This window comes from Castanea sativa, chromosome 7, assembly GCF_040712315.1.
Source record: "Castanea sativa cultivar Marrone di Chiusa Pesio chromosome 7, ASM4071231v1".
Taxonomy (NCBI): domain Eukaryota; kingdom Viridiplantae; phylum Streptophyta; class Magnoliopsida; order Fagales; family Fagaceae; genus Castanea; species Castanea sativa.
Window position 1 is genome coordinate 45,892,114 of NC_134019.1, and position 14,853 is coordinate 45,906,966.

At 33.2% G+C, this 14,853-nt stretch overlaps 1 protein-coding gene across 1 annotated transcript; it reads left to right on the top strand.

The window, feature by feature from the left end:
* The first annotated feature begins 9,578 nt into the window (after positions 1–9,578).
* On the top strand, positions 9,579–14,585 carry LOC142643700 (O-fucosyltransferase 16-like). Its single transcript, XM_075818406.1, has 10 exons — positions 9,579–10,046; positions 10,143–10,208; positions 10,303–10,399; positions 10,502–10,578; positions 11,168–11,256; positions 11,335–11,518; positions 12,024–12,205; positions 12,696–12,798; positions 12,894–13,225; positions 13,587–14,585. Exons 1-10 carry the CDS (start codon positions 9,594–9,596, stop codon positions 14,056–14,058), a joined length of 2,055 nt encoding a protein of 684 aa, XP_075674521.1. The 5' UTR covers positions 9,579–9,593; the 3' UTR covers positions 14,059–14,585.
* The last annotated feature ends 268 nt before the right edge of the window (positions 14,586–14,853 follow it).

The following is a 14,853-nucleotide window of genomic DNA, read 5'->3' on the forward strand; positions in this document are numbered from 1 at the left end:
AAACATGCATGGAAGATAGCATCTCATAAATAATTTGATCACTTAAGGCCTTGGAGATAATGGGAGAGTCACCTTCAATAATAAAATCATGAATACTCATATCTTTAGCAAATTGAAAATGGGCTTCGAAAGCTTTTGCATTCATCTCAAGAGTCCCAATCGGTCTCTTAATGTTTTTGCTAAGTGCAACAATTACTCTAAACTGCCACAAGCAATAGAATAGCACACAACACATACGGTTTTCATTGAACAAGTGTGCAAATTATCAGTTTAACCCAATGGGCTTTCAATTTGGGCTTTTTTTTAAGCTTCAACATACCTTGGACCAACCTGTAGGCAGGCCTGAGAATCAGTGAGAATGAGATAACTATTGTCTAAATTAAAATCACAGACATTGTTGGAGTTGAAAATTAAAAAATTCTGATATGGTGTGGTATTGATATAATGTTTAATTTAATATAAAATCAATTACAATTTACACTAACCCTATGCTATAAGATACACTGAGATAACTGAGAGCCTGAGTCATTCTCAATCTGAAATGATGAATAGAAACTCTATCAAGAACTAATGATTTGGGCTAGCACTGGTTGGCTTAGCTCATTTTTTTATTTTTTATTTCACTTGACATACCCATGTGGTTACTAGTACTTAATTTTCCAAACTAGCCATCTGTCCTATAATTAATTAGGTTTTATGCTAATAATATTAATTACTACTAAAGAATGAGGGATCAATTATAAACAATATAACTTGGATCCGAAGTCAGCTTACCTTTTCTTTTTTTTTCTCATGTCTGAGGGTTAATATTATTGTGACCACATACTAAAACTCATAGCACCACATGCCAATACTAAACAATTTGAACAAATCTATGAAAAATAATTGAAACAAATCTGCCCTTTTAAAGGCAACATTTGAACTAGAAGCCATAAAAAAATTGTGTTCAACAGGGTCTCCTAGGGCAACAAATCAATTTTTTATAAAGGAACTCTCACTTGTTTCTTACGAGAAGATTAAAGAAAAAACAAAAAAGATTTATTGGCCTAGTAAGAATATCATAATTAATTACTAATTAAACATGACCTCGTGAATAAGGCCGTCCTTATAGTCTTATAGACTTATACGGTAACATGCAATTCAACCAATATAATTTAACCCTTAATACTACTAAGTATGTGTATAGGATTGCTTAAGAAGTCAGTTTTTTTACTATTCTGGTTATTTTTGCTACTATTTATAGGTTTCACTACACTTTTGTACTATTCATGGACCTCACTGTACTATTTCAGTTACATTTTAGCTTTATCTACAGTACTTTCAGTAAAAAAAATTTCAGTTTCAACTAAATAAGCTGTTCTCAAACAGATACTAAAATAAAGACATAAGTATTCTCATAGCTTTTTTTTTTTCATAAATTGTTATTATCATCAAGAATCGTACTAAAACTGGGTAGAATTAGAATGCTAATGTTAACAAAATTTATTGATTAATGCTAAATGCACAAACTATTTTATAATATTTTTACAATTTTTTTTTTGAGAAACTACAAAGTATTGATATGGTAAATTATTATTAGTTCTCATCTAGATCCACTACTAATATCATTTTTTACTTACCAATAACCATTCATCACATCATAAGTTTGTAAAAAAGTTTATGACTTTAGCATTTTCCAAATTGAAATTAAAATAGCCAAAACAACTCATTGAAAATGATTTAAATGTTGTTATGTAAACACTAAATGATGTTAAGAGGCTTCTCAGAGGAGGAGGGCTCATAAGAGACAGTGCTGGCATTTGGGTTAGAGGCTTCTCAAGGTCCCTAGGAATCGGTTCCAGCATGGTAGTTGAGTGCTGGGCTCTCAGGGATGGGTTGGTTTTAGCTATCCAACTCGGCATCCAAAATCTAGAAGTTGAATTGGATGCAAAAGTTGTTGTGGACTTGCTTAACTCTAACTCCCAAACTATTGCAGCATACTCAACTCTTCTGGTAGATTGCAGGTTGCTGCTAAGACGAATTCTTCATGCCAGAGTGAGCCATGTGTTTCGGGGAGTCCAAATCTTTTGTCTCACTTTTTCTGCTTCACTCTATACTCCACCAATAAAAACTTGTCACGTGTTCACCTAATTAATTAAATACTATCATTATTCATTTATTAATGCTACCGTTATTAATTAATAGTAGTATTTAATTAATTAGGTGAATACGTGACAAGTTTTTATTGGTAGAGTATAGAGTGGAGCAGGAAAAGTGAGACAAAAGATTTGGACTCTGTTTCGGGAAGCAAATCGTAGTGCTGATGTACTTGCAAGGAACGGCAGCACGATGGAGGAAGATTTTTGTGTTTTTAATTCAGCCCCAAACTTTGTTAAGGAGTTGTTATGCTCTGATGTAAATGGGGTTAACTTTTGTAGGCTTTCAGCTGCAAACTTAGCCATTTTGGCTTTCTAGTTTGTTTTAATTTCATTTCCTTTTAACAAAAAAAAAAATGATGCTAAGAAACTAGCATAAAGCACAAGAAAACAACACCCTTGTTTGGTCTATTTTACTCATTTATGGATTCTGAATTTATGTGTTTAGAATGGGAAAGTTCAAGATCTAACTTCTGAAAGAAAGTAAATTTGAGAAAGGGGTCGACATCATTGGACCAAGAGGGAAAAGAAAAGATTCCTTAGCCACAAGGCACGTGATATAATACTAATATAGAGAGATATATATAGTACCTAGACATTAATTATTTGTCAAAAAATGTTTAGGGTATTATTAAATAACTCAAACTTGTTTCTTTCAAGGGAATAAAATAAATATTAATGCTCGAGTGGAAAATAAATACTATAGTTACTTTTAGCCTTTGCAACTAACAAAAGTTACTTCGGAAATTCAATAGTTGACCCATCAAGATTCAAGAAGTTCAAGTGTTCAACTGTTTATTGATGAATCCAAAATGATCCAAATAATTCATTACCAATGAATGTTGACAAATTATGGGACTTTTCATTTCCCTAGAGGGAGAGAGAGGTTGAGAGTAACAAGAATGAAATTGAAAGACAAAAATAAGGATGATATGAGCCATTTGGCTTACAAAGAGCATGAACAGGAATGGGAAAATTAATTTTGTTTTAGTTTTGGTGGTTTATACTTTATAGTTAAGAATTCACTTTTCATGGATGAAGAATCAAAGTCAATGATTTTGACCTAAAGTGATCATTTTGGAAATCTGTACTCTATAGGATGGTGGATGTCTATTAATTGCTACAATTATGGTAAAAAAAAATTGATTGAAAGAAATGGCCTAACAAATTTTGATGGGATAGAAATGATTGAAACTCCAAAGGCTTGCAACATAAGATAATTGAGGAATCATGATAACCATCACCAAAATAATAGCAATATCCCTTTAAAACCACAACAATCCCATCAAAACCACATCAACTTGTTTGTTTCGTTTAAAATGGTGAACATCAATCCCTTATAAGGGAAACCAAAAGGAGAAAAAAGATGGAAAAGAAGAACTCCATGTTTTATTGATGCAACCATGATTCTCCATGTCAACTTATGAGGTTGCAACCCCACCCATGAGGTCCTTTAAGAATTTTTAAAGCATCATTGAGTGAAAACTTAAACGTGAAAATTAGCCTTTTATGAAAGAATGTGGGGCACTCTGGTCAATTAGTAGTCATAAGCAACTCACAAATTATTCCAATAATTATCTCATCCAGCATATACACTGAATGGAACAAATAAGATAGAATTTCAATCTCTCCGCAATGATTGCTTATTTTTATCATGCCAAGATACCAGTGAATTTTTAGTATAGGCGGTAGCTTGAACTCTAGATATCTTATTCGATGATAAAAATTTACTAGTTAAACTAATTGAAATTTGAAACTCATTAAGATTCATATATTGTATGATAGACATGTTATGTATAACAAACAGGATCATGTTAACGAGTGGCTCTAAAGTAATTGTTAAAAACTATTTAGAAAAAAATTGATAAATCTTTTATGAAAAATTGAACAAAACTATCAAAACATTAATTATTATTTTTTCCCATCAAAAGTTTCTTAAAATGACTCATTAACAAATGTCCTTAAAGCATTCATTAACTCTTCCCTAACAAATATAAGGTACACCTTCTCAAAATTAATTAGAGGTCCAAATATGCTTTTCTTAGGCCTGCCTTTCCCAGTTCCCTCCTCACCCAGATAACGTTTGCTGTGCTCTTTTGCTTAACAACTAGATAATCATTTATTAATTAACGTAAATTAAAATTGAATCTTTTTATTAAAAGATTAAAATGGTGTTTGCTTAAGGTAACCATGCTGTCCATGCAAGACCAATTGACCTTACCTTACATTGAATAGTACTCAGTATATTGAACTTTTCAAGCTTTGCCTTCCTCTTTCAAAACGAAATTTAAAGCACTTCACACTATTTTCCAAAATCAACAATTAACCAAAAAACATTTTCCACAGTTAGCTTTCTTTCATTTTCAAACATAGAGAATAGTCTTCTCAAACTAATACTAGTAATCACTAATCACCATCACTCTCTTTCTTTGAAAATGGCTTTATTTTCCTCTTTGTTCAACCACTCTTCATGTTCGTTAGAATCTTGCCAAATCGTTAGGTACAAGGCACAATATTTTATATAGTTGCATGTCTATTCAGCGAACCAACTTATTAATCACCTGATTAACAGCAAGATTATATTTTATTAAGAAGGAATCATGATTTACACTCTCAATATTCTTGTTACAGGTAATGTTTGGTTCACCCACCCACATCTTGATCGTCTAATCTGAATCCTATGTTCAAAAACTTGTTTTTCTTTTTATTCCTTAAAAAAATTAAGAACCCCTATCAAAAAACTAAAATTAAATAAGAAGCTTGATTCTCTTGGTTAAAAAAAATGTATTATTTTCTAATAAAAGTGAAGTGATAAAGGACTTGTGATCGAATTTGAAAACTCCTACACCGAAAGAAATCCAAGAATGTTTATCCCATATTGGTTGTATGTGTCTAATATCCGCTGTTTATAATCCAAATTTACAACTATAAAGGTTAGACTCTGTTGTAGTTGTATTCTAGTTAGTAATGTATTATAAACCTGGTTCAAAACACTAATGTTACTATTTTCATGTGCGTTCTAATAAGTATTACTATTTACTAAAAAAAAAACATATATCTTAATTCAAATCATATTATAAATGTAAAATCCTTTAAAATTTACAAATTAAATCCTATCAATCCATTTCATAAACAAAAAAGAATAATGAAAGAAAAGAGTTGATTGGATGATGTCACATTATTAATAAGTTTAAATGATACTAAAACCATGATAGTTAATGTTTATTTAAATATCAATGGTGTTATAAAATCAAATCTATCTGTTTCAAAAGGTAATGGATATGAATATAATTGTAGTAGTAATTTCATGGTGGAGTTACGAACTTACAATACTCTAATCCAACCGAATATTAGAATCCATTACATAGTGTGATAATTAAGGTTTAAGGATTTTGTTCTAAACTAAAGGACTTGTGGTCAATTTGAAACCTCTTAACACCAATAGAAATCCATGAAATATATATCGTAAATTTGTAATTTCAAATCATATTATAAATTTATAATCCTTTAATATTCATAAAATCCTATCAATTCTTTCATATATATAAAAAAAAAAAAAATGAAAGAACACAGTGTAGATGTTGTTACATTATCAATAAGCTTAAATGACACTAAAAATATGATAGTTAGGGTCTGTTTGGTTGTGTTATTTAAACAACATTTTTCGTTGTTTAAACTAGGGGTGTCCATGGGTCGATCTAGGTAGGGTTTATGCCCAACTCGCAACCGACCCACTTACATCGGGTGGAAAGGTTGAACAACCCTCAGTCGACCACCGACGACCTTGGGTCGAGTCGGATCGGTCTCCGGTGGACAACGGTCGGGTTGGTCGGCCTTGGTATGAGTTAGAATCATCGGATCTTCACCGGATCTAAGCAAAAATCAAAGAAAAACCTCAACATCAAGCTCAGATTTGAGCAAAAATCACCGGATCTAAGCAAAAATCAAAGAAAAACCACAACTTCAATATCAGATTTCAGCAAAAATCACTGAATCTAGGCAAAAATCAAAGAAAAACCACAACTTCAAGCTCCGATTTAAGCAGAAATTTCTTGTCATTGCTAGATCTAAGAAAAATCGAAGCAAAAGCATGCACAAATCTGAGCAAATTCTTCATCTCACCGCTGGATCTAAGCAAGAAAATCTAGATCTTCACCAGATCTAACCAAGAACTACCAAACCTTCCCCGGAATATCGATGAATCTAAACGGATCTAGGAACACCGGCCTTCTTTCATGGGTTTCGTCGGTCGAATCGGGTGTATTGGATTTTGAGGAAGAAAACCCGCCATCTAACCCGCCTCAGTCAGTTTTTGGTGGCGGAGACCTGTCTCTGCCCGTCACTGGGGTCGGGTCGGCCAGTTTTCGAGTCGGCCCAGGCGGTTTGGGCGGGTGGGTTGGTTCTCGGGTTCCCGTAGACACCCCTAATTTAAATAACACGACACACATTTTCACAGTACTTTTTCACTCACACGTATTTCCACAGCAATTAAAGAATGTTACTAGAACAACGTTATCAAACTGGTGTTTGTTTAAACATTGATTTGTTTAAAGATTGATGGTGTTACATAATCAAACCTATTCGTTCCAAAAGGTAATGGACATGAATATAATTGTGGTAGTAATTTCAATGGTGGAGTTACAATATTCTAAGCCGACCGAATATTAGAATTCATTCATTGATTAGTGTGATAATTAAGGTTTAAGGATTTTGATGCGTTTTACTACATATGATGCTGAGGCCAAAAACCAAAAACAGAGGAGTTTTGAAACGTCAAAGGACGACGACGCTTTGAGACAAAACAGCAGGCACCTAACCTCCTTAAATAACATCGTAAAGCGTTATTAGTGTGAGCCTAATACGACAATGAATTTACTGTAAACTCGAAGCTTCATTATCACGCGCTTTTAAGCTCGTGTAGCAACGGTCTCGATCATTTGACGGCGAATTTGCGCATTCTATGATGAGAAGTTTTGTGCACGCGCTTTTGTAGGAGATGGGGGACATGACTGTCTCGTCAGACTAAAGCAACTGGGAGGTCACCTAAACACGTGAGACACACGTGAAGAGCAAAACAACAACAAAGATCTTGCCGGGAAGGAATATAAAGATTGGGAAGACTTTGTGTATATCTACTCATACAGTCTCAACTCTCAATTATAATTTGTTTCTTTATTTTTTGTTAGTAGTTAATTCAAATATTGTTTGACAATTAAAAAGACTCACAAACTAATTCGTGTCAATGGTCATTTGATTTTACCGTTCATAAAAGAAAATTATAAAAAAGATTGAAACTCCAATAAGTGATTTTGTAACTAATTCAAATGCCAAGAAATATTTTTGCAATGAAGCCTTGTTTTTCTTTTCTTTTCTTTTTTATTGACCATGTAAAATTTGATTTAAAAAAATATTACTCTATTTTTTTTTCACACTCAAAAAAAAATAAAGGAAGTATTCCTCTAAAGGGATTCAATCCCAAATCCTATAGTTGTTTATTTAGATGAGGATGCCGAGGCTCTAAGATTCTCTTAGTTCAAAGCATATAATCATCAATCAATTTTTATTTAGACAAAAAATGGGAGGATCTTAATTGGAAAATGTTCTCACAAGGTAAAAATAGTATTAAAAAAAAGGGTTGAAGTAGTGAAATACAATCAAGTCGAAAGGTCAATGACTCCAAAGCCTAATTGAATTATAGCATACCTTTTAAAAGATAAAATAGACAGCATACCTAGAATACCTATCATTTATCGCTACCACACTATTATTTTTGTGGACCCTAGACATTTTGTAGTTGTCCATTTTAAGCATAGAATGATAAAATAGTTTCTTCTAATTTTATTGCTTAGGAAATTAAACATTCTTCTAATTTGTAATTTTCATCTATTTTTTTAGAGGGTTTTAATTTATGGCGTTCGCTCCTGATGATAGCTCTTTATCATTAGATCAAGACATCAATTGATGTTGGTGTAAGCGGGAATTGAATCATAAATCTTTTATTCAACCATAAAAAATTTTACCAGTTGAACTACTTGAAACCTACAATTTTCACATAAAATTGAATACAACTTAAGAGTTTTTATTTTTATCTTATATATAAAATTTAATCTATAGAAAATTAGTAATATAGTAAATGGCATGTGTTTTTATTTTTTATTTTTTTTAGTTTTACTAATTAACTTCATTTGATTTCAGGTCAAAGACTCAAACATTGACCTATTTAAAGAATCATAGACTAGAAGTACTAATTATTTACAAGCCAAAAAAGAAAAAGAAAAATACTTATCATTATCTTGTGTTTCGTACTTTCATTTGTGTTAATTTTACTATTTTAGGTGGATCATATAATTATAGTCAAAGAGTGGAAATTTATTGATGAGAAAATTTTCATTAATTTATGGGATAAAATTATGATAGATAGTGATTAGTTTTCTAACTTAGGTGAAGAATATTCTAAATTCATGGATAGCAAATTTAGTAAAATTTTTGGGATAATACAGATTTAATTTCCACTTCTTTCTCTTCAAGGCAAATCTATCTGCATCACGTAGCAAGTAAACAACGGTCAAAGTTGCATTTGAATCGCAATCCAAGTACACTACATTACACCTCATGTCCGAGTAATCACACCTAAGAAAAACACCAACTGCAAAAAAAAACTACGCGCTCAAGGTGTGGGACCCACTTAAGCTCAGAAATTGGACTTTTTTAATTTTATTACTATTATATAAATAAATAAAAACCTTTTATTTTAAAAAAAAAATTTAGTAACAAATTTATTATTAACAAAACTTTAAAAGTATAAATTTTATTGAATAATGTTAGAGAGACAAATTATTTTATAAAAAATTTTACAAACTGCTGATAAAATATTAATATTTATAAAATAATTTTGACTAAGCATTACTCAATTTCTTTTAATTTCACTAATCATTGTTTGTTGATTCCCAATTGAATTTGTGGGTAACAAATCTCATCTTATTTTTAGTTACATTTACATAAATTTATCTAATTTTTAAACATCATATATCTTATCTTAAATCACTTCACAACATCTAATCTTAACTCTTAAAAACTCAAAATTTTCTATCTTTCCCCTCTTAATTAAAATAGAAGCTTTTCAAAATCCTATTTTTGCTACCAAATTTATTTTTGGTCAATTTGGTTTCCCACCATCTTCAAATAAATAAAGAAAAAAAAAACACATTTTAATTCAGTAGTGTAATCCATTCTTCTTTCTTAAAAAAAAAAAATTAAGAGAATCAGGATTTTTTGAAATTCAAATCCTGATTCTCTTATATCCTCTTATTATCAAATGTAGTTGTAAAAAAAAAAAAAAATAAATAAATCCATTCTTCTAATTTTTTTTATTAAGAGAATTAGGGTTTTTATTAAGAGAAATTAGGAAAGTAATTTTTTAATACTAAGTATTTTGTTTGGATGTGGGGGAAAGCGTATATGGAGACGCTGTCGTCTCTGACGACAGCGTCGTCACAGAGCGAAGAAGAAAACCAACAACAGCAACAACAACAAAATATACAAAGCGAGCAGTTTCTTCTTCTTCACAGTCACAATAATCATCATCAGAGCTTTCAATGTTCTTCGTCTTCTTCTTCTTCTTCTTCAGACACAACCACAAACACAACAGTTCCTCCGCTCTCTATTCATCTCTCTTTCACGAACGCTGCAGCAGAAGAAAACACAGCAACAACGAAAACGGAGATAGTTATGATGAAGAAGAAGAAGAGATTGATGAATAATAATATGGGCAGTAACGGCGTCGTTTTAGCCAGCCTCATGTACCATTTGCGTCGTAAACGGCGTCTCCACCGCCACGTTTTCCCTCTCCTCTCCGTTATCTCCGGTTGCTTCCTCCTCCTCTTCGCCGCTTTCTCTCTCCCTCTCCACTCCGTACTATTCCTCTCTCTCTCTCTCTCTCTCTCTATCAACGACGTCGTTTCGGTTTTTTTCATTTCGTTCACTTTTGAATGTGTATTTATGTGTCAGGTTAACAATGCGGTGGAGCTCCGGTCGGGTTCGGACTCGGATCCTTTTCCAGCTTCCAGCGTACCGGTACGTATATAGGGAAAAGTCTGTTACATTTCAGTTTTTTTCGGTAATTCGGTTTCGGTTTTTTTTTTTTATATATCGGATTCGGTTTTTGTAGGCAAGTGGAGGAGGGAGCTTATTAGGCCGAGATTTGTGGAGAACGAGTTTCTCCGAGTTGTATACAGGTTGCAGTAATGCCAGCGATAAGTTTGCAAGTACTGTATCGGGAAAACTCCGATTCTTCAAGTATATCGGATTCTCAACTCGTTCAATATCGGACTACTTGTTGATTTTCTTCTGGGTTTTTGATTCTGCAGGGGCTAATGTGAAAACGATTCCAAATCGGTACTTGTTGATTGATACTAGTGGAGGCTTGAATCAACAAAGAACAGGGGTGAGTTTTTTTTTAAATTTTTTTTTTATTAGTATAAGATTCAGTTGCCAAATTTGATTTCGATGTAGGCTTTTAGGTTTGAATTAGTCTAACTTTGATGTGATCCTGTGATTAGATTCAAAAGGATTAAAATATTAGGCTTTGTCATTTACTTAATTGGTTTTTTGCGGTTGTTCTGATGTTAAATGTGGACTTTGGCTTGACTTGGGCAGCTCATTGCAGCTAAAATATTAAGAAAATGAATCGAAGATAAGAGTTTTTTCCGTGCAATTCATGTTGTACAGTAGTAGTAGTAGTAGTACTTCATCTTTGTGTTGGCGGTGTTTACTGTGTCAATTAGATTTGTTTTTTTGACTGGTTCTAAATTTCCAATTTTGACTTTTTTTTTTTAATAAATGATTAAAAATATTATCTGGGTTGGTAAGTGAATTAAGTGAAACCCCGTTTACATGTAACTTTCTGAGAATCATGGTTTTGAATGAATAGTTATTGTTTTCAGTGTTCAAGAATGAATCCAGAGATATAATGGGCCATGATTTGATGGGTATTTTGTTGAATCAGTTTTTGATTTTTACCTTACTTGCTGCAGATAACAGACGCTGTTGTTGCAGCTTACATATTGAATGCTACTCTTGTTGTTCCCCAACTGGATCAGAAATCTTTTTGGAAGGATACCAGGTTTGTTGTAATGTTTGGTAAGTAAATTAGAAAATATATATAGGCTGTCAAACTCATTTAATCTGGTTTTTGCTGCAGTGTGTTTGCTGAAATCTTTGACGTGGACCAATTTATCTCCTTTCTTTCAAAAGATGTTAAAATCGTTAAAGAGATTCCACCAAACGGAGGGAAAGTCTTGAGTCCATATACCATGCGTGTTCCAAGGAAGTGTAATCCAAAATGCTACCAGAGCCGTGTTTTACCTGTTCTTATAAAAAAGCATGTAAGTGATAAATTCCTTATGGAAAGTAGTGAATCTTATAATCAATTCATTGAATGTTATGGAGATTGTTTAAGGCTGGAAAATTTTCATATTTGTTATTAAAAAAAGAAAAGAAACAGAATCAAAATCTTCCAATGGAAGATAACATTTCTTCCTGTCTCAGTATGTTTTGTTTACTGTACATGGTAAATGCCTAGTTAATTGGCTAATCTTTAGGAATGCTTTTTCTAGTATTGTATCTTCCATGGATTCAGCTTTTAAGGGCCTGACTGATTTCTCTGGATTTACCTTTCTTTCATTCTCAGATAATTTATTTAATTTATTTTAATTTCTTGCTTAGCAATTTTTAGTTCAAATTAAAAATAAAATAAAAAAGACATTCAGCATGTTTTGACGGATACTTTCGGAATTGAGGTACACACCTGTCAATGATTTGTTATTCTTGAATCAGTTATTTGATTCCATAATTATTTAACACTTTGTGGTTACCCTTTTGATGCTGCAGGCTGTTCGGCTCTCTAAGTTTGATTACAGGCTTTCAAACAAGTTGGGTACTCAATTACAAAGGCTGAGATGTAGAGTTAACTACCATGCTTTAACATTTACCGATTCTATTGTTGAAATGGGAAAAAAGTTGGTTGGGAGGATGAGGATGAAAAGCAAGCATTTCATTGCCCTGCATTTGAGGTATGTGCATATAGTTTCCAACCATTCTTTGGATATATTTCGTCTGCATATCTTCTCTCATTCCTGATGTTAGACTGTTAATTGACTCTTTCAGTCTCTCTTATACTGTGTAGAATTTGTATATATATTTTTTTAAGAATCAGTCATTTCATTAGAAAAGATAGAATACTAACACCAATACAACAACCAGCAGCACACTGCACCCAACTATGTACAACCACCCAACTGTAGTAAATATTTGCAAAACAAGAGGTGTAGCGTAGCAACCCCAAAAAATAGAATTTGTATCGTCTGAGAATAATTGTGAATTTCTCATTATTTTCAGAAAAGAGTAGTTTGTCCATATGGTCTTTTGGATGAGTATATGCTGTGTGCTTGTTATGATATTTCAATGGATAGAGACAGGCCTTTCCCAAGTTCTTTATATTTCAAAGGTTTTAGAAGTACAGGGGAAAAAGTTGTTGATACAAATTTCTTTTTCATGCTTTAGGTTTGAACCTGATATGCTTGCATTTTCTGGATGCGATTATGGTGGGGGAGAAAAAGAAAGAATTGAACTTGGTAAAATACGGAAGAGGTGGAAAACTTTACATGTGAGACTCACTTATTCTTAGAAAAGGTTGTTCAACCTCTTTAGTGGATTAGGCCTGTCTGATTATTGAGATGTTTATTTTGGCATGATATGCAGACAAGAAACCCTGACAAAGTTCGAAGGCATGGACGATGCCCACTCACTCCGGAGGAAGTTGGTCTTATGCTAAGAGCATTGGGTTTTGGAAGTGATGTTCACTTGTATGTGGCATCAGGTGAAGTATATGGAGGTGAAGAGACATTGGCACCGCTCAAAGCACTCTTTCCAAATTTTCATTCAAAAGAAACTATAGCCAGCCAGAAGGAGTTGGCTCCATTTTCATCATTCTCTTCTCGCATGGCTGCGCTAGACTTCATTGTTTGTGATGAAAGTGATGTTTTTGTCACCAATAACAACGGCAATATGGCTAGAATGTTAGCTGGGCGAAGGTTTGCTAATAATATATTTATTTTCTTTTGGTTCTGTTCATGCTATTTAGTTTTTGAACATGAAATTGGCTTTAGAATTGAAGGCAACAATTGAAGTGCCATGGTTTCGCCAGGGGAAGGCGTTCTATGGGTTCAGAGAAGATATATATACTATATAGTTGAAGTTTGTGTGTAAATTGCCTTCACCTTTTGAACTTTCAGAACATTTAAATTGTTCTTATAAGGATCAATCTAGTGGTCCATAGAGTATGTCATTCTTATTGTTGCTTCCAAGTACACCTTTATTATCTCTACCGCAGATGAGAAAGGTAAATCTGTTCACTGGTTATGCATAGTAACATAAACATGCTTGTCTATGCAGAAGATACTTTGGGCACAAACCAACAATCCGTCCAAATGCTAAAAAGCTGTACCGGTTGTTCATGAACCGAAATAACATGACATGGGAAGAGTTTGCCTCCAATGTCCGAACTTTTCAGATTGGCTTCATGGGAGAGCCAAATGAGGTGAAGCCTGGCAGGGGTGAATTTCATGAGAACCCTGTATCATGCATATGTGAGAAGTCCGGGAAAAAGGCCGAGGTGGTTTTGATTCCCCAAAATGAAACTCATAATCGCAATACAAGTGGCAAGGAGGATAACACAAATAAAGATACTGGTGATGTGACAGACGAGCAGTCAATGGAGGATGAGCTAGAATGGTCTGATATGGATTATGTGGAGAATGTAAATAGGCTTCAAGGGAAAGGGTTCCCTAATGGAACAGAATCAGATCCTAATATTTCACTTAAACCTGAGCTACCAGAATTAGCAGAAGAGTTATTTTCGGACTAAAATAAAGAAGACTGCTTTCATTTCCCATTGAGATAAGTTATATGCTTTACCTAACCCAATTTTTCTACAAATTCTTTGGATCCTTTTGTTCCCTCTTCCCTGGTCTGCTTCAATGGGACAGCTTTTTTAGGTTAAGTGGCCTCTCATAAGAAAGCAATTTGTGTACATAAAGCCATTGGCAGTTGAGCAAATTAGTGTTTCCAGTTTCTTTATGTGGCTGCACATGGGGATGAGCTGCTACTATATTTAGATTTAGGAACTTCTTGTACATTTGACAACTAGGATATGTGGCTAAGGACAATGTTATGCTTTATTTGAGGATTTTTGCCGTAAGGCCGGGGCAGTTATATTATAGAAGGGAAGGGAAATGGAAAAAGGGATTTAGATTGGTTTTAAAACTTAGGGTCTAAGTTTTTCCCTTTAGTTCTTTTTATTTTTATATTAGATATATAAATTTTTGTAATTCTCTTTCATTCTCTCCATAATTTTGTAAGGATATGTATATATCAAAAATGTTTGGTTTAGAATTTTTAAGTGATGCCATATAAAAGCATGTCTTGTTTTAGGAGGCTGGACACCGAAGATGGTAGGAGACTTCACTTTAATTAGTGTGTGCTTCAATTCTTGTAAAAATATGATTCTGAAAGTACTTAAATTGGATGTGCTGCTCTTAGCTTATTTCTTTAAAAAGCAGGTTCCATATCTATCAAAAAAGGAAAAAAGAGCAGTCTCCATCATTCATTTGAGTGAGAATTCTCGGAGTACCATGAAATTTTGGGGACTTGGTTTGGACAA